A 26607-nucleotide genomic window follows, 5' to 3' on the forward strand; every position below is an offset into this window, starting at 1 on the left:
TGGTGCAGGTGTGGACAGACTGAGATGGGGGAGGGGGGGAGAACTTGGTGCGATGCCACAGGGAGAGGGCTGCCGGCTGGGTCCTGGGAACGTGAGCCGAGTTAAGGCTGTGCGGGGGCAGCTGTGTGAGTGCCCTGCCAGCCAAGGGAAGCAGCTACATCTGAGTTAGTGCCCCCCCTCCCCCCCCAGGCAGCCTAGGCAGATGAGAGAGAACAGAACAAGCGAAGGGACTGTCATTGGTCAGTGTGGGGAGATGGCACTCACAACACCCCAGCGTGCGCCTCCACTCGTCGGTTGGTGACACTGATTGGGTTTGTTGGTGGAGAGTGGGCAGCGGATTTTGGAACGGGGGGCGGGGGGGGTGGGGGTTGGGGGGTGGAGGGGAAGGTTAGCCAGGGGGCCCCCCCGCTTGGTGGTAGGCCCCTCCTCTGGCCGCTCATGTTGGGGAGAGGGGCTGGAAGGGGAAAGTAGCAGGAAATGTCAAGGACCCACAGCTTAAAACAGAGACCTTAGTTCTAGGAGCAGCAGGAGTTTCATCTTTTCAAGCTTTTAAATGACTAACTTTCTGTCATCTCTTCTGGGCCGTGGGGAGGGGCCTTCTTCCCTGGATTCCTCCATCCTCCTGCTGCCACAGGCACTCCACCGAGCCCTGCTCCAAGCAGGGTCTTCACGCTCCCAGAGCCTGCGGCTCCCTGCCCAGCCTGCCCCGTAAGGGAACATCCCTGCCCAGCCTGCCCCGTAAGGGGACATCCCTGCCCAGCCTGCCCCGTAAGGGAACATCCCTGCCCAGCTTGCCCCGTAAGGGAACGCAGGACCAACATTAGGTAAAATGGGGAACATCTGAGTCGGGGAGGCTGCCTGACCCTCTTTCCTCCTCTGACGGGCTGTGAGGGGAGCTGGGCGCCTGGAGTATCCTTTCCCCCAAATCAGACCTTTGTTTTTCCTGGTGGAGGCTCGGCCCCAGGCCCCGCCGCCTGTTCTGTGGAGACAGCCTGGGGCAATGTTTCTGACCTCCGCTGCCGTCAGCCCTGGGGCCTGCAGCTCTGGGGGGTTGTGTGTGTGTGTGAGCTCAGGGAGTGAGGTTGGGACCAGACCCCAGGATCACAGAGACATCCGTCAGCAGGTTCTCCAAGAACAGGATTGGCCGGGACCGGTTTGGCTCAGTGGATACAGCGTCAGCCTGCGGACTGAAAGGTCCCGGGTTCGATTCCGGGCAAGGGCATGTACCTAGGTTGCGGGCACATCCCCAGTAGGGGGTGTGCAAGAGGCAGCTGGTCGATGATTCTCTCTCATTGATGTTTCTCTCTATCCCTCTCTCTTCCTCTCTGTAAAAATCAATAAAATATATTTATAAAAAAAAAAGAACAGGATCGCCTGGGGGCCCCTGAGAGGGAAAACCTTGAGGCCGAAGGAGGTCGGGGCAGGAGAGCGGGCGCTGTGCCGGGAGCCAACACCCGGGGAGCAGCAGTGCCACAGCCGAGAGGAAGCACGGACGGATGGACGGACGGACAGCCGGACCGGCTCTGGGCGCATTTATTACAAAACAATGATTACAAACCTGGATAGAAAAGACCCCACACTCCCTGCAATGCCCCCCGCCCCGGCCCCCAGGCCCCTCTCCGCGGGCAGCGGGCGCTCAGATGCGCAGGTCCCCGGCCAGCAGGGCCCTGTGCCGGGCGGGGGTGAGGGGCAGGTAGGCGCCCCCCGCCGGGTCCAGGATGTAGAGCGGGTCGGGCAGGGCGCTGGGGTCGAAGCCCTCGTTGGCCATGCGGACCTTCTGCTGCTTGAAGGTCTCCGTGGTGGCCAGCGACTCCTGAGGAGGGAGGGTGCTCTGCCCGGGTGGCTCAGGGGAGCTCCCTGGATTCTACTGGGGGGCGGGTCTGGGCAAAGGGGGCACTGAGGTCGGGTTTAGGGGAGGAGGTGACAGGGAAGAGGAGGAGCCACGTCCAGATGGGAGGGGTGAGGAGCATGCCTGGGAGGAGCTGCGCTCTCTCTGCAGAGTGTGTGACGGGGTGTCCCCGTGTGGGGTTCGGGAGCCACGGACTGGGGTGCACATGTGGGGCCAGAGGCGCAGGAGGGGGTTACCTGGAGCCTGAGGAAGCGGGGCCAGGCGTAGGGCGGCAGGTGCTCGGAAACGTGGGCGTAGAGCTGCCTCAGGTCCAGCGTGTGGGGGGGCCGCAGGACCAGGGCCGCCATCCCGGCCCGGCCCTCATGCCCTGGGGATGGGGGGGGGCAAGGCTTAGCCTCAGGGCGGTGCCCGGGCCCAGGTTATGCCGACGCAGGGAGGTGGGCCGGGTGCCCCCCCAGCGCCCCCGCTGGGCACCTGGCACGGTGACTCCATAGACGTTCACCTCCTGGAGGAAGTCCAGGGCCTCCAAGGCCTCCGCCACCTCCGTGGTGGCCACGTTCTCCCCCTTCCACCTGCCAGAGAGGAGGTGCGGGTCAGGGCCCGCAGGGCGGGTGGGCAGAATGTCAGAGAGGGGTCGGAGTGCCAGGGGTCTGAAGGGAGCGGCTAGGTGCAGAGCTGGGTCGGGGTAGGGGGTCACGTAGCCGAGGCTGAGGGGGCCTGGGCCGCAGAGATGGGGAGGGGGGCCTGGGCGGAGCCGGGAGGCAGGGACGTACCGGAAGGTGTCCCCCGTGCGGTCGTGGAAGCGAAGGAAGCCCTGGTCGTCGCAGACCAGCAGGTCCCCGGTGTTGAAGAACTCGTCCCCCGGCCGGAAGACGTCCCGCAGCAGCTTCCCCCGGGCCAGCTCCGGCGTCCCCGCGTAGCCCAGGAACGGGGACTGCGGGCTCACCGGCGCCACCAGCAGCCCGGGCTCCCCTGGCCGAGGAACGGGGGTCAGGGAGGACACCTGCCTCCCGCCCCTTCTCCCAGGCCGATCGCCCCTCCCGCCCCCCCCCTCGCCCCCCCACCGCGCACAGACCTGCGGACGTGGCCACACAGTGCCCCCGGGCGTCCCGCAGTGGCTCCCCTGTGGTGACATCATAGCGAATCAAAGAGAAGGGGAAGACATGCTGGGGAGGGGAGCCCCAGGCACGGGGTCATTTCAGTGGCACGAACGCCCTCCCCGCCAGCCCCCCGCCGCCCCCGGGCCCCCGACCTGCCCCCGCTCACCTTGTAGAGCCAGGAGGCGCGGCCCACGGCGCCCCGCCGGCCGGTGTAGTTGAACGTGGCCACGTTGCCCTCGGTCATCCCGTAGGTCTCCAGCACCCGCAGCGGCCCGAAGCGCCGCTCGAAGCGCTCCCAGGTGTCCGGCCGCAGCCCGCTGCCCACCGCCAGCCGCACCTTGTGCCCGCGCTCGGCCTGGCTCTGAGGGGGGCGCAGAGGGCCGGGGAGCTCACACCGAGGTGCCAGGGGTGTTCACACCGAGGTGCCAGGGGTGTTCACACCGAGGTGCCAGAGGAGTTCACACCGAGGTGCCAGGGGGGTTCACACCGAGGTGCCAGGGGGGTTCACACCGAGGTGCCAGAGGAGTTCACACCGAGGTGCCAGGGGTGTTCACATCGAGATGCCCGCTCCCAATGTAAAGTCCGGCCTGTCCTTCCCCAGAAAGCCTCCCCCTGGAGCCCCCCATCAGGCGTCCCTCATTCACTCCAGGCTTCCTCCCCTGCTCTGCCCTTTCCACCTGCTGCCTCTCCCTCCCTCCCGCCCCCCCAACACCCGTCCCAGGGTCTCCAGACAGCTGCCCCCCCACCCCCCCGCCAGCGGCTCTCCCCGGCCTCCCAGCCCACGCACCGGGGGCTGGTTGACGAGATAGCGGCACAGCTCCCCGATGTACTGGAACACCGTCACCCCGTGCCTCTGGCAGTCCTCCCAGAACTGGCCGGCCGAGAACTTGGACTTCAGTACCACCGTGGCCCCTGCCAGGAGCGGGGAAGAAGGAAGAGGGAGCTTAAGGGCTGTAGGGGGAACCCCGCCCACTGCAGCGCCCCAGTAGCATTCTCACCTGTGGGCCCTCTTCCTTTTCCACCTGGGCCTCAGAGGTTATGCCCTTTGCTCTCCCCATGCAGCATCCTGCCCCAAGTCCCACCCCTCGTCTCCATTTGCCTCCTCCCGGACCGACACTCCCAGCCCTGCCAGCCCCTGGGTGCGGAGTTCTGTGAGCACATGGCCCCCAGACGGCTCAGCCTGCAGGTCTGTGCAGGTGACATTCCCCCACCGCACCCCGAGCTCCTGGAGGGGCTCTGCCCGCCTTCTCGCTCCCGTCCTCCACCTGAAGGACTCGGCCCCTCAGTGAGCACCGCAGCTGGTGCTCCCTCCATGTGAGCTAGAGGACTGCCTGGGGGCGCGGAGGGGAGACTGACCGATGCCCAAGCAGCCCACGATGCCCAGCAGGGAGCCGGCCATGTGGTAGAGCGGGAGGGCCAGGTAGATCACGTCCTCCTGGTGGGCACCGCACAGCTGGTAGAACCCCTGGCACTGCAGGATCTTCAGGTGACTGATGCGAGCAGCCTTGGGGAGGCCTGGGGGGAGGACGGGGGGGGGGGGGGGGGGGGGGGACCGGGGGGGGGGGGGGGGGGGCCTCAGCGCCAAGCCCCGCCTCCCTCGGTGCCCCTGCCGGGTTTCCCACAGAGAGAGGCACAGAGGCAAGCCCAGAGCTCAGAAAGGGGGCCAGGCTGGCTTGGAAGTGTGGGAAGATCCCCGGGGAGGTGGACAAACGACCAGGAAAGAGAGGGTTGGTGAGAGAGGACATGGCCGCTGGGGTCACCATCTCCTCTAGGGGCGTGGGGAGGGGTGGCCTGGGACAGTTCCTGTCCCCAGACCCTTGTCTCCCTCTATCTTGGTTTCTGGGAGGTGAGCACGGTGACCAGCTCTCACCGGTGGTGCCGGATGTGAAGATGTACAGGCAGGTGTCCATCATGCTCTGGGGGGCCGACAAGTAGCCGGGCACAGGCGCGTCCCCTGCAGCGGAGGCCTCGGCCAGCAAATCGCTGATCCCAGCGGAGTGGGCTCCGGGGCCCGCAGCCCACAGGTGGAGCCCCATCTCTCTCAGGGCCGGCAGGTCAGGCTCCAGGGACTCCAGGAACTCTGGATGCGGCAGGAAAGCACAGTCCGCCTTCCCCCACCGCCCCCCAAGCCTTTCCCACCCCTGAGCTTATGTGGTCGCCACTCTGCCCTCCGCCCGCCCGGCACTGATCTGGGTGAGAGCGGAGTACGGAGGTCCATCCCGGGCTTGACCCAGCTCCACCCCTTTGCAAACCCGCAGACTGATCCCCACCGGTTGGGAACCCCAGGAAAAGTTCTGGGGTCCCTTCGGACCCCATCCCCTCTGCCCTCCCCCCCGCCCCGCCCTCCCCTGCGGCCCCGCCCCGGCCTTACCTGGCGCCAGGACCAGCGCGCTGGCGCCGCAGCTGCGCAGGCAGTGGCGCAGGGGGCCCCGGCGCAGCGCGGTGGGCACAAAGGCGGCGCGCAGGCCCGCCTTGGCCAGCCCGAACCAGAGCCACAGGAACTCCGGGCCGGCGGGGAGCAGCAGCGCCACGGTGGCCCCCGGTGCCAGCGGCGCCGCGCCATCACCCCCTTCCCTCGCGGCCCGCGCCTCGCGGCTTCCGGCTGCCCCCTCGCCTTGCCGGGCGCCCCCCGAGCCGCCGCCGCCGGGGCCCTCCTGCCAGCCCCGCGCCCGCAGGAAGGCGCGCGCCGCCCGGTTGCTCCGGCGCTCGGCCTCGGCGTAGCTGAAGCGCCGCGTGCCGTGGACCAGGAAGGTGTGCGCCGGCCGCTGGCGGGCCAGCTGGGCCAGGCGCCAGGCCAGGCTGCAGCCGCCCTCGGGGCTCTGCGGGTCGCCGGCGGCCGCGGCCAGCGCGCGTGCCTGGAGCGCGCGTTTGCACCGCAGGGCGCGCACCGCGAAGGCCAGGTCCGCCGCCAGCCAGCGCCACCGCGGCCAGAAGCGCAGCAGCAGCGGCGGCAGCAGCAGCAGCAGGGGCAGCAGCAGGAGGGCAGCCATCGCTTCCCTCGTCCTCGGCTCGGCTCGGCGCTGGCTGGCACCGCCCGCTCGCTTCTGGCTGCTGCTGGTGCCTGGTACTCGCTTCCGAGAAACTGGGGCCTCACTTTCTGGCTCCGAGACCGCTCCTTCCCCGGAGCGCGCGTGCGCTGGCACACGCCCCTTCCCCCCTGGAGGAGAGCGGGGGCGGGGGTGGGGGTGGGGGCCGCCCCCGCATTCCCGGCCTCCCCACCCCTACGCTCCGCCCTGGGCTCGCTCCCTCCAGGCTGCTCGCCTGCACCTCACCGGGCCCTGGGCGGTGCTCACGCCTCCCCTCCATCCCAGGGTCATCCCATGTTAGGTCCCTCCTCAAGGGCGGCTTAGGCATCTGGCCTGGACTTTGGCGTCCAGGTCTGAGCGCCAGGACTTTTGCATCAAAGTCCACCTCTCCCTCACTTGCACCCGTGATGGAAGGGTGCCTCTGTTCTCTCCCAAAAGGCGGAAGGACTCGGCCTGTTGGGTGCTGCAAGTCCCAGCAAGGTAGCCAGACCCATGCCCTCCCTGCAGCTGCCAGCAGCGGCGGCAACCCCAGGGGATGGGTGGGGGCTGAAAGCTAAGTAGGGGAAAGGTGGAGGCCCGGCCCGCCAGATTTCCGGAGGGGCCGCGGCGGAGGCCCCTCCCTTTGGGCAAGGGTACAATAATTGGGGCCAGCCAGTGAACGCTCTCCATCCTGGTTTTAATTGGGGCAGAGAAAACGGGGGAAGGAGAGAGGAAGGAAAAGAGGCCTCTGGCGGCTCAGACTTGCAAAGGAAGGAGGAGCAGCTCGGAGGGAGGAGAGAACCTGGGTTCTGAGAGGAGCTTGCAGGCTGAATAGCAACTGTGGGCCGTCGGCCTGACCTTCACTCCTCTCTAGCTGGCACCCAACCGCCCTGAAGGAGGGGAACGGCGCAGCCAAGGAGCTCCTCCTGCGGGCACACATAGTGAGGGAAGGGAGCCCTCCCTGGTGACTGCACGCTCCACGTGTCCGGGATCTGAGTGTTGGCATTCGGCCTTATTAAAGGGAGTATGACAAACACTAGCTTCTGGAAGTCTCTACTGAGATGGTTAAGGACAGATCTCAGCCTCACTGCCTGGCCTTCACTGCCAATGGCAGCCAGAATGATGGGGACAAAGCCAAGTCCCCTCTGCTTCAGACAAGAAGAGGGGAGGACAGCCTGACCCGTGTGGCTCAGCGGTTGAGCGTGGACCTATGTATGATCTAGGAAGTCATAGTTCCATTCCTGGTCAGGGCACATGCCCAGGTTTCAGGCTCAATCCCCAGGAGGGGGCATGCAGGAGGCAGCCAGTCAAAGATTCTCTCTCATCATTGATGCTTCTATCTCTCTCTCCCTCTCTGAAATAAATATATATATATCTATATCTATATATATATATAGATATATATATATATATATATCTATATATATATATAGATATAGATATAGATATAGATATAGATATATATGGGGGGGCAAGAAGGAAAAAGGGGGAAATTATGAAATCACAATTAAACAGACTACCTGTACATGCACAGGGTAAGTGGGGGCAGCAACTCCAGCACAAAAGAGGTTCTGGCTTGTTTTATTGTCATTTAAAAACAGCTTTTAAAACACGATTATCTCTGCCAAAGAAAACCCCACAAAAACCCAAAGACGACAACCAAGGACACGGGACCTTTGACAGTTCTGGGGAACAGTCTCTGAGACTCCTTGGGCTCTGGCCCAGCTTGGGGTGCCTCCAGGGCACACCAGGTGGGGCTGTGGCGGCCCTCTCAGCTTCCTTCCTGAGCTCTGGCATCTGCCCCGCGGAAAGAACAGGCAGCCCGGCATTGTCACAGATCAAATGCCCGTTTCATACCAGTGTATGGAGAGCGACGAGGATCTGCCTGCTCAGGGCAATGAAGATCTAAAGGGGATCGTCAGAAAGGACACTCGCACCCTTTAGTCTTTCCTCACATCCTCGTCTGACCAGCCGCCCCTCTGCCATTTCTCCTCTTGATTTAAACAGCTCTTTGGCTGGGGGAGGGGCAGGGGCCTGAGGACCTCCCTGCAGTCCAGGTTCTGAAGCTTCTGGCTTCAGTGGGAACCCAAGTGCCGGGGGAGCAGCAGTGTGGTGGGCTGGAGGCCCCGGGAGGGGAGGAGGGGCTGAGGGCTGCATGGCAGCGGATCAGGCTTCCCACCAGCTGAGTTTTGGGGTGGGGAGAGAGGGTGCTTCCCTCCTGTCTCCCCAGCCGCCGTTAAACCTTTGATTCACCGAGGAGGAGTGGGTGGTCCAACCAGGGGTGGGCTGGGAGCAGGGACTCAGTCACTGTCCGACCCCACGGCAGAGGACCCCTTCCGCTTCCGCTTGGTGGGCTTCGGCTTTGTGTCTTCTTCCTCCTGGAGGAGATGGGGGGGGGGGGGCGGGTCATGAGCCTGACAGCTGCTGCCCAACTCCCCTGCCCCCAGGATCCCTTCCTGCGCTGGCGGGGGGTCTTACCGAGGCACTGCTGGAGCCAGACTCTTCCTCGGCGTTGGGGGGCTGAGTGGCATTCTTTCGACTCCGGGGGCTGGACAGAGCTGCTTTTCGCCGGCTCTTGGGGGGCTTGGAGGAAGAGTCCTCGTATTCCTCTGCCAGGGAGAAGAGGTCGCTGAACCTGAGGGACAGGAGAACGAGCTCTCAGAGTGGGGCCTCTGGCCTCCTTCCCATCTTCTCTGCCCCCCCCCCCCCCCCCCCCGCCCGCCTGCCCGCCCGCGTCTCGGTTTCTCTCCAACCCCATGGTCTTCCTGGTCATTAAAGGAAGAAGTTTGTGTCCCCAGGAGGCCCCTCCCCTTGGCCTTCTCCCACCGCTTCTCCAGGAGCCTCACTTCATCTTGTGGGCCTCGTCGCAGCTCGCCTGGACATGCTGCAGCGCCTGGAGAATGGGGGTCTGGCTGAAAACTAGAAGGAGAAGGAGGGACAGCAGGGGGGGGAGAACAGTCAGAGGTCTGGGAGCTTGACAAGCGGTACCCAGGGGTGATTTTCTCTGCCCTGCTCCCTCCCGGCCCGGGGCGGTCTGAGCCAGTTGGCACGGGGCACGCCAAACCCAGGGAGGGCAGCGAGCATACAGTTCTGCTTGGTGTTGGTCAGGTTGAGACGCAGGTTGTCCAGGTGCTCCAGGATCTGCTCCAGGGTCAGCTGGGCCAGCTTGCTGCTGGAGCTCCTCAGGCTGCAAGGAAGTCACGGAGCCGGATCTGAGCGCCAAGTGAGGCTCCCGGAGTGCAAGGCAGCCCCCCCAGCAGGGCCCCCTGAAGACAGACAGCCGTACAGGGAGGGGGCCGTACAGGGAGGGGGCCGAGGGCTGGGATGGGATCAGGGAGGTGAGCTAGAATGGGGACCGGCACAGGGCACTAGGAAGAGGGGAAGGGGCCCTGCGTGCCGTGTGGCTTCGGACCACTAGGTGTCACCCACACGCCAGCCAGGTACGGTATGGGCTGCCCTGGGGGTGGCGGGTGGACAGCGGCAGCTCGGCCCGGCGTCCCGAAGGGCCCACTCCCACCTCTGCCTCTTGCGCGGGAGGCTGTTGTTCTTGATGAGCAGGGACTTGATGTGCTCGGCCAGCAGCTCATCGTGCTTCATGCACCAGTGCCGCAGGATGCTGGTGGTGAACTGGTCATCGGGGTGGCAGGGCCGGCTCAGCACCATCTTGACCATCTCCTCGCTGGGCCTGGGGGCGTGAGAGGGGCTATGGGCACCCTGCTCACACGGTGGCCTCAGGAACCTGGATCTCTCCCGTGTGCTTATTTCCCGAACCTCAGCCTGCCCCACCCGAGTCCTGCTGCAGCTTCCTACGCCCACATCCCCCTCCCTCTTCTCTCTGGGCCAGGGAATGCCTGCTTTCTTCCTCTGCAGAAGCCAGCAGAGAGGAAGTGAGATTCTCTAGTTCCTGTGGTGGTAGAAAGCGCGTGTGGACCTGCGGGGAAGGGAGCCCCCAAGTCCCCTCCCTTTCCCCAAAACATTCAGGAAATGGACCGGGGAGGCCAAGGACGACATGTGGTGTGTGAGCACTGCCCGCCCCTCCCCCCACCACGGAGCTGTGAGCCACACCAGTGCCCAGCCCCAGGGAAGGCAGTCCCCACACAGTCCTCCTGCCTTCCCACTTCCTTTAGGACGCTTTGTACCACTTCTAGTCTCTCAGGCAAGAGAGGAGAAAAAGGAAAGACAGGAAGGTAGGAAGGAAGGCACAGCTGTTGTGCCATGTGTATGGAGCTGTTGCAGGAGTGCCTGTGATGGCCCTGGCTGGTGTTGCTCAGTGGTTAGAGTGCCAGCCCGAAGGGCCTTTGACTCTATCCCCGGCCACAATAGGGGCACAAGTGGGAGGCAACCAATGGATGTGTCTGTCTCACATCGATGTTTCTCTCTCGCTCCTCCTCCTTCCTTCCTTCTACTCTCTCTAAAAATCAATGGAAAAAAATCCTTGAGTAAGGACTAACAAAACAAACAAACAAACAAAAAGTGTCTGTGATGAGGGCGGGGCCTCTCCACCTCTCCCCACCCAGCAGGGAGCCAGCAGGTTGAGGAAGCGGGTGGTGTGTGACCCCTCTGTTCTGACCCTTCCTCCTCTTGGATTAGCCAGTGGTGGCCTCAGAGCCTGGGGGAGGGGAGAGAAGCTCCGGGATTAGAACTGCTGTGGCAGCAGGAAACAGGGATGTCCGGTCCCCACCCCCAGGGCAGCTCCTGGTGGGCAGGGGGGAAAGTCCAGAGGAAGCCCAGATCCCCGGGAGCTGCTGATCTGTCAGTCACTCTGGGGAGAGGACAGAATAAGCCCAAGTCAACAACAGGAACAAACACGGCCACAGGGGCGGGACCAAAGCCTCCTCTCGGGAGCATCTCCTGGTGTGCTGCATGGGGCTCCTCAGCTCCCGGGGGAACTCACTTCTCTCGGCGGAGCTGAAGCAGCAGGCAGGACAGGGCCTCGGGGTGCTCTGTGGAGGAAGGGGAGAGGCCATTCAGAGGAATGCATAATTCCAGGAAGACATCCGGGTACCTCTCCCATCCTCCAACCAACAGCCACTGGGAGGAGCAAACACAATCTTCAGGAGCCAGGAAGAAGAATCCTACCCCCTTCCTGCACAGCCTGAGCCCAGCCCGGGGCCTGGCTCAGATGGGCGTGCAGGACTCAGCTAAGAGCAGAAATGGCTGACCTTCGGTGGGAGGGAGCAGTGGGCCTGGGCTCACCTAGAAGGCCAGAGGCCTCAGCCTTGCCCCAGCCCGACTAGGAGAGTCCCGTCACCACGCTCCCTACCACAACCCAACTCACCCTTGTACTTGAGGTGCTGCAGGATGGGGATGATGGTCTCCAGGGGGATGTTGTGGGCCAGGAAGAGCTGCCAGGCACAGTACTGCTCAAAGGTCTCCCACTCCAGGCTCTGGACTTCGAGACAGTGAGGACACATTTATTCTGTCTCTTTCTCTCCCTCCCTCCCTCTCTCCCTCTCTTCCCCGAACAACCAGCACTCCAGTCCTAAGCCTACAGAAACTTCCCCTTTCCGCAAAAGGCTCATTTCCTAAGCCTTCAGATAGCTTCCCTACCCTGTCAGCCCTACGCTGGGGGGTATCTTTCCTTCTTACAGGGCAAGGAGCAGATCCAGAGACATGACCCCAGAGCGCAGTGGTCTCAGCCCCACAGCCAGCTCTCCTGTTCCCATCCGCAGGCCGCCACCCTCTTCTCCCAGGTTCCCCAAGGGTCTGCTCACTTACTGAGGATGTTGAGGACCGAGTCTTTTCGAAACATGACCAGGTTCCCCATCATCACATGGCAGACCAGCTCCTGGAGCTAAGGAGGAGGAGGAGAAGCCATAACCCACCGGTTCTAAGAGAGGCCGGGAAGCTAGCAAGGAAGGAGAACTAAGAGGGCTCAATAGAGGGGAAACAGAGGAAGTGAAGGCCTAGTTTTAAAGGTTTAGGGAGGAGATGGCACACAATGGATGCTGGGGTCTCTGAAGGACAAAGGGGCCTGGGAAAGAAGCAATAGGCCCGGGTGGCAACCACAGACCCCTTTTGGGCAAGAACAGTTACGTGAAGCCACCTCCACACCAAGGCAAGAGAATGGCAACGTCTCTACCAGAGTCAGGGCCTCCGACCCCTCCCAGCCTGCACCGGGAGGGAAGGGCCTCGGAGACCCAGCTCTGATTCCAGCTGTGGGGAAAGCAAAGGACGGACTCTGGAGCATTAAACTTCCTCCTTTATGGATGAAAGGGAGGGACAGAGAGGGGGCCCCAGTTCAGGACTGAGAATGGACATTAGCAAAGCTGAAGCCTCTTGGGGATGTATGCATGGTGGGACGGTCAGACAGAAACCCTGTGACCATTTCATCCTGAGTCAAGTACGTGGAAGGCCGGGTGAGAGCCAAAACCAATCCCTTCGCTCTCCCTGTGGAACAGAAGAGCCCAAAGAATATGGAGAAGGGGAACCCCTGGGGGACTGCCAGGCCAACCTGCCTCTCTGGGGCTGCTTTCCTTCCCAGTCCCGGGGTCAAGTGCACACAGCAGCAGCCAGGGGCAGCCGGACACAGGCCCGGCGGGGAAGCGGAGCCCCGGTTTCCAGTCCTGCCTCCCACACTTCTTGGGATGACAAGTCGCTCACCTGTGCAGAGTCAATAACGGCCACGATCATGTTCAGTAGCTCCCCACTCCGCAAGGTCTCATCTGGAAACTGGAGAAAAAAGAGGGGTCCTAGGGCAGGAGTCCAGGGCACACCCCTTGGCCTTCACCTCACAGCCCATTCCCCGGCCTTAGCACGTGGTCGGGGGGTTGGGGAGAACTGGGTGAGCAGACACAGGGTCCTAATAGAAAACCCTAGGTTTTCAATGCCCAACAGCTATGAAGCTGGGAGCCTAACCCTTGAAAGCCGAGGTGTGTTACGTGTGAGGTAGTGTGTGCGCGCACACGAGGGAAGGAATGGGAGCTTTGTAGCGACAAAGCTAAAGCAGAAGGGACTGGACATGACAGTTCATTCTGTGTGATGACAAAATACACATTTGCATCTCAGCAGCAAAGAAATCCAGTCTTTTCTGATCCTCAGCCAAAGAGGAGAGGTGCAGAGAGCGTGTGGGTGTTCAAGGAGTGTGCAGGGTGTGGGGTGGGCAGGACTCCTTCTGGAGAAACCAGTTCACCAGTGAGGGAGCAGAGAAGGAAACTGCCATCTGCTGGGCAGCTGCAGCCTCCTCCCTCCAGCTTTGGCGGAGATCACAGTTCCTCCCGACAGGCCCACACCCGGGGCCCTGCTTTCCCAGTTCCCGCAAACTTTCACCAAAGGAGGAAGAGCGGGTACCTCCTGGTCCCAGTTCCAGGAAGACCGCGCGTGGGCTGGGAAGTGAGAGCTGAGTCTCCACCAGAGGCTCCGCTCTTTGGGAGCCATTAGAAAGGCTGAGGGTGCCAGCTGCTGGCAAGAGGGCCGAGACCTGTGACCATGGATCTGGATGGGGGCCCGTCCCAGGTCCAGAAGAGGGGCCAACGCCATGAAGCCAAGTATAGAGGCCCAGATCCCAACTCGCAGAGACACTTGGGAGCTTGCAGACCTTTTTAAGTCTTTAATGAAGATGTGGACGGAGGGGACAGCTGCAGTGTGGGGAAAAATGGCTCACCAAGGCCAGGAGGGTGGGGAAAGGAGGGTCAGGCTTGTGTGCAATGAGACAGGGCACACTGCTACCCCACCCCACGGATACGGGCGGGGGCACTGACCTCTGTGTAGATGGAGGGTGTGAGGTGGCACAGCAGCCGCACATCATCCTCCTGGCAGGCCTTCATGTCCATCATTAGGCAGGTGTGCAGGTCCCCCAGCTGCGTGGCCTGGGCGAACGACTCGTACAGGTTCATCTTCCCCGCGGCGGCTTTGCTGCAAGACCAGTGGAGCCTAAGTCAGCAGCCCCAGCACCCAACCTCCAGCATCCCTCGGGCAGGCTGCTGCTAGAACCCCGCTGCTACGCCAGGCGCCTGGGGCTCATCTATTTCTTGGCTCTCCCCTCCTCCCCCAGGGTTTGATAACTTATGGGAACCGGGAGACATTGCTCCTTCCCCCCACCTTTCCCCAGGGCCCTAGACAGGGCCCAGACCACATCTACTAAGCTACTAAATGGGGACAGTCAACAACGGGAGAAAGAGGGCCCGGGTCAGGCTAAAGAAACCTTTCTTTCCTGCTTTCTGGGCTCTGAGCAATGAGGACAATAACGCCTACCTCACAACATATACAAAACATAACTCAAAATGGGTTGTAGGTCTAACTGTAAAACATATATACTTCTTAGGAAAATACATAAGCATAAATCTTCATGACATCAAAAGCACAGGGACATAAAAAAGGAAACTGGACTCATCAAAATGTAAAAGTTTTGTATTTCAAAGGATGCCATAAAGAAAGTAAAAAGAGCCCTAGCTGGTTTAGATCAGTGGATAGAGCATCGGCCTGCAGACTGAGGGGTCCCAGGTTCAATTCCGGTCAAGGGCACATGCTCCAGTTATGGACTCAATCCCCAGTAGGGGGCGTGCAGGAGGCAGCAGATGGATGTTTCTCTCTCATCGATGTTTCTAACTATCTCTCTCCCTTCCTCTCTGTAAAATAAATCAATAAAATATTTTAAAAATCAACAATGAAGAGGAAAAATAACCCAATTAAAAATAGGAATGAATTTGGACAGCTGGTGTAGCTCAGTGGTTGAGTGTTGACCCAGGAACCAAGAAATTGCCCTTAAATTCCTGGCCATGGCGCATGGCCAGGTTGCAGGCTCGATCCCCACAAGAGGACGTGCAGGCGGCAGCCAATCAATAATGTTTCTCTCTCTTCAGTGCCTTCTATCTCTCTATTCTTGTCCTTTCCTCTCTCTAAAAAAATCAATAATAAAACAAGCAAACAAACAAACAAAAAAACCACAGTGAGATACCACTTCACATCCATACAATGGCCATAATCAAAAAGCCAAAGTTAAAGTGTTGGGGAAACACGTAGAAAGCTCAGAACCCTCACACATTGCTGGTGGAATGTAAAATGGTTGCAGTCACTTTGGAAAAATAGTTTGGAACTTCCTCACAAACTCAGAGTTACCATCTGACCCATTCCTCGGCATACACCCAGGAAAACCGAACCGTATGCTCACCCACTAATCTGTACATGAGTGTTCACAACAGACAGAGAAGTAGAAACAACTGAAATGTCCACCGCTGGCCGTGATCGGCTTTGTGAAATGTGCTTTACTGAGCACATGGATATTGCAAAATGCGGGGTATTATTCACTCACGAAAAAGGAAGTACTGATACACAGTGCAATGAGGACAGACCTCGAAGACAGTAAGCTAAGCGACAAAACATCACGGAACGTCACACATTGTATGATCCCATTTATATGAAGTTCCCAGAATCAATAAATCTATAGACAGAAAGCAAACCAGTGGTAAAAGGGAGACAGGGAAAGGGACTGTCAAAGGGTACAGGCTTCTTTTTTGGGTGATAAAAATGTGCTGTAGCAACAGTTGTACAACTTGTAACTGTACTAAAAACTACTGAATTGTACACTTTAAAGCTGTTATTTTAAAAAAGAGAGCGAGAGAGAGAACACGTGAGAGCCCAGGTGGTGACAGACAGGGGGGCGGGATCCGGAGTGGGAGGAGAGCGGCGCTCCAGGTGCTTCCTGACCCCTTCTTAACTGTGGGGCCCGCGCCCACCTGGCCCTCAGGTAGTAGAGCAGGTGGTAGCCGATCTTGGGCTGCCTCTGGTAGAGCTCGGAGAGGAGGTCCAGAAGCAGAGAGAAGCTGCTGTTGTCTTCCTGCATCTGGCACAGGTTCCTGGAGTGGGAGGGGGAGGAGCAGAGCTTTATGGGGCCCTCTCCTAGGAGCTCCCGGGGAGCGTGGTCTGCTTGCCCCACCGCATCCCCTTCCTTCCTGGAAAGGGGTCCCCTTATCCCGAGACAGAAGCAGGTGTGCTCCAGGGGTGGAGGGTGAGGCAGTATCTCCTACCGCTGGATGCTTACCTAAATATTAGGTAGAGGGGCTTCCCCACAGATTCCTCCAGGGACCTACGAGAGGAAGGTGACGTGTGAGTCCATGTAAGCGGAGTGGGTGGGCAGATGTTGTGGAGGACCAGCTGGAGGCAAGATGCCAGCCCCCGCCTTTCCTAACTAAAAGCCAGCGTCCTGCTGCTCCAGAGGCACGGTCCCGGAGAACACAGGTTCCCAGCACGGGACCACGTCAGGGTTGTCATCGTCACTGAAAGTGAGACTCCTGCCCTCCTGCCCTTCAGGGAGGGTCCAGGCAAGGTCCGATCCCACCTGAAGAGCAAGCATGGGGGCTGCTGGGCACAGCAGCAGGGCGGGCACGGGGGGGAGGGGGGGGGAGGGGAGCTAGTCCACCACTCCTTGGCCTTCAGCAGGAAGAAGAAGCCCTTGTTTAAAGGAATCTGTATACGGGGACCAGAACAGATGGTTTTTCTCAGCCCTCAGCAAGGTGCCTCTGGAGCACACGTCTGCCTCCTAAGTCAGGAAGATGAGCCTTACTCCTCCGTAACCTCCTCGGGCAGCACCTCCCCTCGGAAGTGGGCCTTGAAGAGCTCCTGTAGGCAGGACGCAAGGACCGACAGCTGCTCCGAGTCAAAGTCTTCCTGGTGGGGAGACAAGGGAGAGGATGTCACCATCAGACCCAAGCCTTACTGCCCCCACTACCCAGACTCATCAGCTCCCACCTCCAGGATTAACCAGCCTTTCCCCCAGAAAAGGGGACCCACTGGGCCAGGGAGGAGGGAGTCAGCTGCTGGGGGGCGGAGGGAGGGAAGGGAGAGAGGCGCCTGAAGCTGGGCAGGCTGGGCTGCTTCCTCCCTAAGGCGAAGGGTTCCTTCTCACCTCCAGGACCTGGTCCACGATTTCCTGCATGACCTCACACTGGGCCTCCGTATCACTGCCGTGCAGAAGGGAGAGGAAATCTCAGGGATGTCAGTGATAGCAGAGGGCAGGACACACCCCCACAGAGCAGCACGCTCACACGCACAGGGACAAAACAAAGGAGCTCTGTGTGACTCTGCTGTGAGGGGAGGATCCGGGTGCAGAAGCCAAATCCCCACAATCCTGCTTCGAAATTCAGAGCCTCAGAACCCATGGAGGGAGAATATATGGAGGGGGAACCTGGGGTGCTGGGAAATGAGGCTGCCACCCCCAGCCCATGCACACCAACAGACACTGCAGAAGGCATCCGCATGCAGCTTCAACCACTTCTCCATACACCTGCCACGTCCCCCAACCCCACCATCCTGCCACCCTGCTAAGCAAAGTAAAAAAAGTAAAACCTGGGCCGGACGGTGGGGGGCTGAGAGCAGGGTGCACCTACCTGCCTTTCTGTAGCTGGAGCACTTTGTCCCTTAAGGACTCATCCAACTGGTCAAGGTAAGGGGTGATATCAACCGGCTCCTCCACAACCGTCTCCTTGATAGGGTGGAAGCGAAACTCTCTCTTCTTTCCTGAAGGGGGTGATTTGGGAAAGAAGTCACTCTGCCCAGATACCAGCGACGGAGACAGCCCCCCTGAACCATCTGTCCCTCTTCACGCGCACTCAGCACCGTGTGTGGCCTGAAGCATTTCCCTGAGTGTGTGCACACCCAGCCCTGAGGAACACACCAGGCCGGGGACCACTTCTCCTTTCCCCTCCTGCCTCAGTGCCAAGTGCAGGGCTCTGCACCAGGAGTCTCAGCTAGTGCCCGCTGACAAAACTCACTCACAGAGGCAAAGGCGGCAGAGAAGCCGGGCACAGGCCTCGCCTACCAATGGAGCAGACACACCCTGAGCTACCCTGGCTTCTAGCCTCACCTTTGCTGTTGAGATCCTCCTCATCATCACTGAAGGCTGCTTCTGCATTGTCATAGCAACTCTCATCCTTGTCTGACATATGGTTGTCCATCTCCATGGAAACGGGCTCCTCAATTTTGACTTGGGAAAGAAAGACAAGGCATTAGATGGCCTCCTGTGTCCTCTAACATGCACCAAGCTTGGAAAAGAGGAGACTGAAGGGCAAGTGAAAGAATGAGGAGTTCATGACCTAAGTGGAATATGAACCCTGGATGGACAAAGGTCTTATTCTCCAGGACTTGCAGGGGGATCTGCCAGGAGTAAAACAGCACAGGCCATGACTCCTCTCTGCTCAGCTCAGGATCAGCGAGTAGATAAGACCAAGGACAGTCTTAAGTACTCTTTAATTTAAAGCCAAATTGGGAAATTTTGCTTGGCTTAACCCCTCTCCCTAAATAAAAAGTGTTTGTGTGTCTAAAACTGGGAGCAAGACTTGAGACCCAACATGACGACCTTTCACCATGGCCAGGGCCCTGGCCTGGAAAGAAAAAAGGTGGACGAAGTTAAAGCAAGATAAACATATTCTGTGAACATCTCTACCTACTGAAGAGAGGTTAAAGACAGGTTAAAAAGAGGAAAAGTAGTTAGGAGAGCAAGCGAAATTAGGGCAAGTTAGATAAAAGTAGATGGAAAGACCCTGGACGGCAACTCCACTGGTTAGAGGACTGTCCCAATATGCCAAGGTTGTGGGTTCAAACCCCAGTCAGGACACACACACAAGAATCAACCAATGAATGCATATATATAATAAGTGGAACAACAAATCGATGTCTCTCTCTAAAGATCAATGAAAAGATTTTTTAAAATTAGATGGAGAGGGAGAACCTAGCAAGACATGAAAATGAGTGAGAGAGAAGTAGGGAAGGAGAAATGAATGGACAATGACGAAGGCAGAGAGCTGCACAGGTGTGTCACCTAAACAGGGACTCTCGTTTGAAGCAGGTGACGACATGGGAGGGTCCCCTACCTTCCACAGGAGGGCTGGGTGAACTGCAGAACTCAGGAAACTTCTCCCTCAGCATGGCCCGCAGCTCCTTATCCAGTTTGGGGTTGTCAAACAGGGGAGCCAAATGCCTAACAGGGACCATGAATGAAGTTCAACATCAGAGCTCCTTCTTCCTAACTCTACATGGAGGTACAGGGGTAGGTCTAAGCCCGACCAGGATAAGTGGGCTCAGTCAGATCCTGGGAGAGGATCACCAGGGGACAGGGGACGCATCTGAAGCCCTTTGTAATGTGATGGCAGTAGAGACATTTCTCTGAGGGTCAAGACAGGCCTAGCCTTCTGAGGTGGAACCAGTGCTCTCTAAATCTCTCAAGGTAAAGGGTCAACAGCTGTATGGTAATATCGGATGTGCCTGACCTGGTGAAAATGGGAAAAAACCTTCCCCCTCCCCAGACACAGAAAGTCCTTACGCCAAAACCCGTTTCTCCACAATGTGGTTGAGGGAGGAAAAGACACCCTGCCGCACGTGGCCCTCCAGCGGTGGGTAGAAGTTGGGAATGATCTGGAAGGGAAGAAAGGGAGAGAATGAGCACGGGATCTAAAAGGCTGCATTAAATATACAATATATATGGAGCCCAGCATGGCTCAGTGGTTGAGCATTGAACAGGAGGTCAAAGTTCAATTCCCAGTCAGGGCACATGCCCGGGTGGCTGGCTCAATCCCCAGTGGGGGGCATGCAGGAGGCAGCTGATCAATGTTTTTCTCTCACAGATGTTTTGCTTCTCTCTTTCTCTCTAAAAGCAATTTTTAAAAATATATTATTTTTAAAATAAAAAAAAAAGGACTGTTTCGGGAATTTCCCTGTCATCCTTGCACAGGACCCTGCTACTCTCTGTACTGTTTCAATTGCAGTGTGTGTGCTGCTGAAGAGGGCACAGGCCTGGTTCTGACTGGGGCCACTAGAGAGAATGGCTGGACGTTCCTGACCATCCCAGGCTGCTAAAGTGGGAACCTTACTGGACTGGCCGCTCCTCAAGGAGACCAGAGTCTGTGTTAAGTCATCATCCCTGAGGATGAGAAACCTCATGGAAAGGTGGGAAGACCCAACTGGAGACGGCGGGAATTCATTAACTTCGGACCTACAACCACTTCTGCTCCCACAGTCAAGGGGCTCTGGGACAACCTAGTCACGACCTAGAAGGTTCGAGGGGATGCACACTTAGCTGCTCAGCCAGGTAAGAGGAGAAAAGGGGCAGTGGCACTTACGCGGCACATGAAGTCCAGGAGTGTGGCAGTGATGGCTGGGTGAGGCTTCATGGAGTGATGCATGACCAGGATGGCTGGCTCTGGAGAATGTGGAATTACAGGGACCTCATATCAGAGTCTGTTCTTAGCTCCATAAGCCGAATGATCAATATATATCAATGGTTCCGGAGAGCTATCCCTGCCCCCTATTCCCACTGAGCAGAGCCAAAAGCACCCCCCTACCCCCAAAAAACAAAAAACTGCTGGTAGACCTCAGCTTCCCTCTTGTCCCCAGAACTTAGCTTGGAGGAAGGAGGTAGCAGGAAAGGAAAAGTGGGATGTGGTGCAGCCTTTTTCTTGCACACACACACACACACACCCACCCACACACCCACCCACACACCCTGCCCGCTGAAGTCTAAGCATCAGGCTGTAGGGAAAAGCGGGTAGAATACGGCTTGGCCTCATCAAAGCAACTTTCCTTCCAGGTCAAGGCAGCACTGATGAGGAACACGGAACTGCTCCCAGATAAGCGGCCTCCACTCCACTCAGCGCTGAGATTGATGACCGCTATCACTGAGACCCGGCGCTGGGGGTGGGGTGGGGGTGGAGTGATGCTGCTTGGGTCTCATTCACATACCTATGTTCATGATGCTATCCTTGTCTGGGCTAAAGAACAGCCAGTCGTAAAACAAAGCCAGCTTGGCATTGGAGGCAGCGACATTTGACTAGAAGAGAGAGGGGGAAAAGAGGGCCTGTTTTATCAACCAGTTCCCTTCCCTTTAGGAGCCCAAGACAGATTCCAGGGCTCACAATACTGATCCATCTATGAAAATCCGGTTCCTAGTGAGACAGAATGGAACCCCCGAAGGGTGAGGGACACCCAAGTCTGTATATGAGTGTGAGTCCCTTACAGTCTCACCAACCCAGGGGCTGAGGCTCAGCATGGGGTCTCACATATCCAGAACACACCTGACCCTATAAGGACAGACACCTGGGCTGGGCGTCCTGGTCACTCGTGAGCTGAGCCAGCACGAGTCCGAGCCCTTGCTGGACGCACCAGGCACATTCCAAAGGAAAGACCCTAGGAACAGCCTGCTGTTATATCTGAATCAGCACATTCCAAGAACACAGTCAGATGGGGGAGCAGGAGCCCTTACAAAGGAGGTCAGAGGGCAACTAGACGCCAGGGAGCAGAGAGTTTCCCACCCGTGGCATGGGAGGGAAATGCTGGGGAGGAGATGGCTCCGTTGTGAATTCACTACTTGTGGAGAAGAGAAGTATCCAAAGCTGATGCCAAAGGCGTGGAAGTAAGTGTGTGAGGATCGCAGCTCTGGATCCGTGGTCTCTGGGAGAAGGAATGCCTAGTAACCCAGGCTTGGGGACTGGCATGGGTAAACCTGTTTAACCCCAAGCCCAGACAGGAAGTAATGAGTGCAAGTTCATTTCTCGAGACATGAAGGGAAGGGGTGCAAAGACAGAGACATTCATGAGAGTAAGAGGGCCCTCAGGGGTCAGGGTGCTCAGAGAGTGAGGAAGAAGCAGGGATATATGGGGAATGTGAAGGAGGGGGGACCCTTTGCCACCCAACAGCCTCTCACCGTGCATGTTGTCAGCAACCAACCAATGATGGCCCATCGGGGCAAGATATCTGAACTCAGCACTTCATTAGAAGGGTGGACAACCCCACAGATGTAGCGAATGAGGTCACAGCGCAGAGACTGGCTGTCTGGGGTTGACAGATACTGGCGCTGGAACCAATCCTGGTATCGCTTTTGTTGACCAAACCGCACCTGGTGGAAGGACATTGGAAAAGATGGAAAAGAAACGTGGAAGGGAAGGTGAGGTCTCTAGGCAGAGGAAAGTGAGCACCATTCAACTCTAGGCTGGAGCCAGACCTTAATTTCTTCCCACATTTCATTAGTCAATTAGCACTGTCTCCCTTCCTTGATTATAAAAAATATATCGGAAGTCACACATCAGTGGTGAATTCATTCTTGCCACTGATCTGATGTTACCGCTTTTGGCTCCTCCTCCTGTGCTGGTTCCTGATTCTTCAGTCATAAGCACAATCTTTTTTTTTTTTTATAAGTATAATCTTTTATTTTCTTGAGCTACTTGTGAACAGCAAGCAATGCCCCTTCAGAACAAGAGCTGAGCCGAAACCGGTTTGGCTCAGTGGATAGAGCGTCGGTCTGCGGACTGAAAGGTCCCAGGTTCGATTCCGGTCAAGGGCATGTACATTGGTTGCAGGCACATCCCCAGCAGGGGGTGTGCAAGAGGCAGCTGGTCGATGTTTCTCTCTCATGAATGTTTCTAGCTCTCTATCCCTCTCCCTTCTTTGTAAAAAATCAATAAAATATATTTAAAAAATAAAATGTAGCTACTGCAACCAAGGTCCTGAATGTTAATTTTACTTAGTTTTAACTATTTAAATCACAACACATGGCTAGTGGCTACCCCATGGGACACCACAGATCAAGACAGCCCTCCTGGCTGACCTGGGATGCTGAAAGCTGCTACAGCAGTTGTTCCCTGACACCAGGCTGGCTGCAGACGAGTGGATGTCTAGAAATTGTTAGAAATACAGATTCTTCGGATTCTCTCATCTAGGAAGATGTATTTTTCAGATGCTCCTCAAGCAATTCTGCCAAATTGCTTGAGGAGCATGTTTGGAAACCAAAAGATCAGGGCTCTCTTCCCGAGAGCTCATGGTTCACCCAGAGGAACAGTGAGTTTTCCAGAATGAACATCCTTACTTTACCCTTTTATAACACATTTCACATTTGTCAGTTACATTATGTTTGTACGATTGTTAGTTTAGTGACGCTTTAGATAGACTGGGAGCTACACAACAGCTGGAATTGTCTCTTTCTTATTCAGCAATGTATCCCATGCCCAGTGCCAGGTAGATCAGGGGCATCCACTTGACCACTTCCCACCAGTCAGTGACAGACCGGCAGGCTGAAGGAGCCTCGCCAGTGTCTGCCGCGTCTCCTGCTGCAGTAGGTTAGCTTACCCGGGAGGTCATGAAGAGAAGCTTCGTCTCCATGTCTGGGGTTAGACGGCATGCTAGGAATTTTCGGGATGTCCTTGACTGAAGAAGCTGCAGGATACCTGAACCAAACGTAGAAGGGAAGAGAAAAAAGAGAAGTTTGAGGAATAGAATGAAAGGCAGGTGGGAACCTGGACCAAGGACTGCTTGCTGGCCAATGGTCTTACTCACTGGAAATTCTAAATAAGACCAGAGCCAAAGTGTAAGGGGGGTTCTAACCAGCATCTGTATATTCCGCTCCAATGGACCACCATCCCCACAACCCAGACATGTTCATTCTCTTCTATTGGCCATCCAGAGCCCGTTACTCACATTATTCTAGTTGGCAACATGGGTGGGATGATGAAGGGGAAATATGGGAAACCCTAGCCTCTCTTCCGGCTCTTGACGGTCCCATCACTGGGCCCTGGGATCAGTGCGGTGGTGTGGCATAGCATGAGCCCTGGAGTCAGACTTGGATCCAAATTCTGCCTCTGACACTTATTGGCTGTGTGGCCTTGAGCATATTACTTTATCTCCTTGAATCTAATTTTCTTTATCCATCTTACAGGATATCCTAAAGATTAAATGAGTTAATATAGGGTGTCCCCAAAAAATGTGTAAATACGTTAACAGCTGATAGCTCACTTACATTTCACTCCTTTTCAGCATTAACTGATCTGAAATAAGGGGTGAAGCCAGACTACGCTTTGAACAAAGAAAATTTATGCTAACATGCCACGCCACTACACTTTTTTCATGGGGATACATAAAAGATAAAGTTTATGGTACAGCCGAAACCAGTTTGGCTCAGTGGATAGACCGTTGGCCTGTGGACTGAAAGGTCCCGGGTTCGATTCCAGTCAAGGGTATGTACCTTGGTTGCGGGCACATCCCCAGTAGGGGGTGTGCAAGAGGCAGCTGATCAATGATTCTCTCTCATCAATGTTTCTAACTCTCTATTCCTCTCTCTTCCTCTCTGTAAAAAATCAATAAAATATATTAAAAAAAAAAAAAGTTTACGGTACAGAACCAGCAACAGTCAATGAATTGAAGGCGCATGAATATTGAATGAAATGATTCTTGATGTTTGCGATTCCATTGCTTCAGTTATCAGCAGTGTGTAGACCAGATGGTCATCAATTTGAAAACAGGCGTTGACAAAAAAATTGTTCATTTCTGTAGATTCTTTTAAATTTTGAAATTGAACTATATGTTAATAAACAATGACTTCATCCTCAAAGTGTGTGTAATTATTTTTGAGAAACCCTGTATACATGTGCCTCGCACACAGTTGGCACTTAAACTACTTACTACATGTTCAATATAAGAGTCTCACAATATAAGGGAGAACCAGGACTTCCTTCTTTCCTGACTCTCAGGTCCTAACCGATTGTTTTCATGGTAGGTGTGCATGCATACACGCCTGCGTGGTCGAGGTGGGGTAGCGAGCAAAGCTGTACAGTTCTAGTTTAGACCATAAGCAGGAACTCGGGGAGGAGAAGAGACATGGAAAGGACCTTGTCAGAGGAGACACCCGGAGCTCCTTTCCCTCCCCCAAAGAGGATTCTGACCAGCTGGATCCTTGGAATTCAGAGACAATACTGCTCCTGGGAGGCGCCTTCTCTTACAGGACTAATTCCAGCGCCTCTGCTGACTCAGTCTCACGAGCTGACCTCTGACTCCTCTGCTGGACTCAGGGAAGCTGGAAAGTGGTCATCAGCTCACCCCCTGAGCCAAACAGCTGCCGGGAGAGGGGGAGGAGCAGGGTCCCGGCTCTGTTCCACTTTTCCTTAGGAGTAACGACAGCTGGGGCCTGTCGAGCAGTGCTATCTGGGAGCCATATGGACTGTTCTGTAGCTCTGCCATTCCCTCATCCAGCTGTAGTTGGCAGAGCCGGCCGGCTTGGTCCCCAGCTTCCTATGTCTGACTGCCAAAGCCTCTCCCTCACACGAAACTCTGCCCTCTTGAGTCAAGCAGTACATACATATGACCTCCCACCTCTCGTGGACAGCATGCCCCAACCCTTAACTTACCTGTGAACTGAGGACTCAGGGCCTGAGGGTTATGGATAATATCTTTCCAAAGCAGTTCAAATTCTGGTATCCTGGCAACATTCTGAAGTAGTCTTACGAGGTCCCGGCCAATCATCAAACATTCCATGAACTTGATGGGGGTGAGGGGTTACAGATAGGAAAAAGAACAAAAACATGGATTGTTTACCTGCTGCGGAGGGGGCAAAGGAACAACATGTTCTAGGGAGGGGAAGAAGGAGGGTTGAAAGGATTATGTGATTTCTTCTGGAACGAAGGACTGGCTCCTAGCTGCTCAGGGGAAGAGGGCTAGAGGTGTCTTGTCCTCACCCGTTCCCGAAGCAGTGAGATGCAGAAGTCCACCTCCTTCTGCCGCAGGGCTTGAAGTGGGGCGGTCCCGTGGTGGTCCACAATGAGGCGGAGGTATGTGTAAACGGTCATGGCAATGAGGATGCTGCTCTTTAACACCAACTCCCTGCAGGGAGGGAAGACAATGGCACCTGCACGCTGTCCGCACCAGTCCACCCGCCCAATTCCCCTCATTCTTGACTCCTGGATCTTAGAAATGTTTGATGATTAATTAGCACTGGAAGTAGGTTCTTTGGTTACCTGACTGCTCGCTCATACTGTCCTTATCTAGTACTATGGCAAAGGTGGGGACAACTTCCTACTTCTCTACAGGTGTCCAATACAGATAATGCTGATGAAAGCATTTTCTCTTTACCATATCACTACCTGGATCTCAATAAAATAATTTTGTTTGTTTACTCCCTCGCTCCAATATCTACTGAGTGCCTCTCACGTGCCAAGCATGTGTGAGGTACTAGGGACAGAGGTAAGCCATAGCTTCTACCCAACTCAGATCTGGGGAAAAACATCTGTAAGTCTCCCTAAGTCAGTGGACCTCTGGGGATTACTAAGACCCTCTGAGAACCCTGGAGGTTTCAGAGCACACTGTTTGAGCCCTTCCATCATGCTCCATTAACCACCCCACCATGATGCCACAAACCCTCCCCCAGTTCGAGCTCTCCCCCCCCTCCACTGATTCCATTCCCAAACAATGAGTCACCTGCCCTAAATCACAAGCTGAAAAGGAGAACTTCATTTTGAATGGCAAAGCTCATTTTCCTAGGAATTTTAGACTTTCTCTGGAGAAAAGACGGTAATGAAAGAATTGTGTGCTCTCCTGCTTTAAAAGGGGTAAAAAAGATGCAGTGGGGAGATTCCAAATACTCCAATGCCATCTCAAAGGGCCAAAATTGGGGAGCCATCTTCTCCAAGCAACTAGTTTGTAATGGCTTTGGCACCCCTGCGGGACGGAGCGAACCAGAGGAAGACGGGGAGTTTAATTAATCCAACCAGGCAACATCCTGATTCCGGAAAAGCGCTGCAGCAGCCTAATTAAGAGGCTCTGGCCTTTTCCTTGCACAGAATGAAAGCAGCGGCTAAGGACACTGGGGAGGGTCCCTCTCCCTGTCTGCCACCTTTTAACTCCACACCACAAGAAATGCTTGGGAGGAAGGGTGTGGGAGAGGGAGGGAGGGAGGGTGGGAGAG

At 56.7% G+C, this 26607-nt stretch overlaps 2 protein-coding genes and 1 non-coding gene across 3 annotated transcripts in view; all 3 read right to left on the reverse strand.

Annotated features, from left to right (window-relative positions):
* Positions 1-1507: 1507 nt before the first annotated feature.
* SLC27A3 (solute carrier family 27 member 3) lies at positions 1508-6464 on the reverse strand. Its single transcript, XM_036441725.2, has 10 exons — positions 5321-6464; positions 4820-5029; positions 4306-4464; positions 3737-3861; positions 3116-3310; positions 2925-3015; positions 2623-2821; positions 2324-2421; positions 2086-2216; positions 1508-1813 (listed from the first exon to the last, which is right to left on the reverse strand). The coding sequence occupies exons 1-10, from the start codon at positions 5937-5939 to the stop codon at positions 1637-1639; spliced, it is 2004 nt and encodes a 667-aa protein (XP_036297618.1). The 5' UTR covers positions 5940-6464; the 3' UTR covers positions 1508-1636.
* Positions 6465-7519: 1055 nt separating this feature from the next.
* INTS3 (integrator complex subunit 3) overlaps positions 7520-26607 on the reverse strand; it is a 37702-nt gene continuing 18614 nt past the window's right edge. The window contains exons 7-30 of the mRNA XM_036441700.2: positions 25382-25526; positions 25055-25184; positions 23004-23101; positions 21586-21777; positions 20625-20712; positions 20006-20085; positions 19210-19301; positions 18761-18867; positions 17755-17874; positions 17279-17408; positions 16798-16852; positions 16456-16559; positions 15934-15978; positions 15629-15748; positions 13655-13808; positions 12558-12626; positions 11673-11748; positions 11233-11346; positions 10849-10897; positions 9472-9639; positions 9041-9141; positions 8801-8873; positions 8433-8589; positions 7520-8332 (exon numbers count right to left, since the gene is read on the reverse strand). Coding sequence (XP_036297593.1) covers positions 8255-8332; positions 8433-8589; positions 8801-8873; positions 9041-9141; positions 9472-9639; positions 10849-10897; positions 11233-11346; positions 11673-11748; positions 12558-12626; positions 13655-13808; positions 15629-15748; positions 15934-15978; positions 16456-16559; positions 16798-16852; positions 17279-17408; positions 17755-17874; positions 18761-18867; positions 19210-19301; positions 20006-20085; positions 20625-20712; positions 21586-21777; positions 23004-23101; positions 25055-25184; positions 25382-25526 — 2545 coding nt within the window. The 3' untranslated portion in view covers positions 7520-8254. The remainder of the gene's footprint in view (positions 8333-8432; positions 8590-8800; positions 8874-9040; positions 9142-9471; positions 9640-10848; positions 10898-11232; positions 11347-11672; positions 11749-12557; positions 12627-13654; positions 13809-15628; positions 15749-15933; positions 15979-16455; positions 16560-16797; positions 16853-17278; positions 17409-17754; positions 17875-18760; positions 18868-19209; positions 19302-20005; positions 20086-20624; positions 20713-21585; positions 21778-23003; positions 23102-25054; positions 25185-25381; positions 25527-26607) is intronic.
* LOC118721832 lies at positions 19573-19675 on the reverse strand. Its single transcript, XR_004988846.1, has one exon. It is a non-coding gene; the product is annotated as a U6 spliceosomal RNA (small nuclear RNA).

This window comes from Pipistrellus kuhlii, unplaced genomic scaffold, assembly GCF_014108245.1.
Source record: "Pipistrellus kuhlii isolate mPipKuh1 unplaced genomic scaffold, mPipKuh1.p scaffold_m20_p_18, whole genome shotgun sequence".
Taxonomy (NCBI): Eukaryota; Metazoa; Chordata; class Mammalia; order Chiroptera; family Vespertilionidae; genus Pipistrellus; species Pipistrellus kuhlii.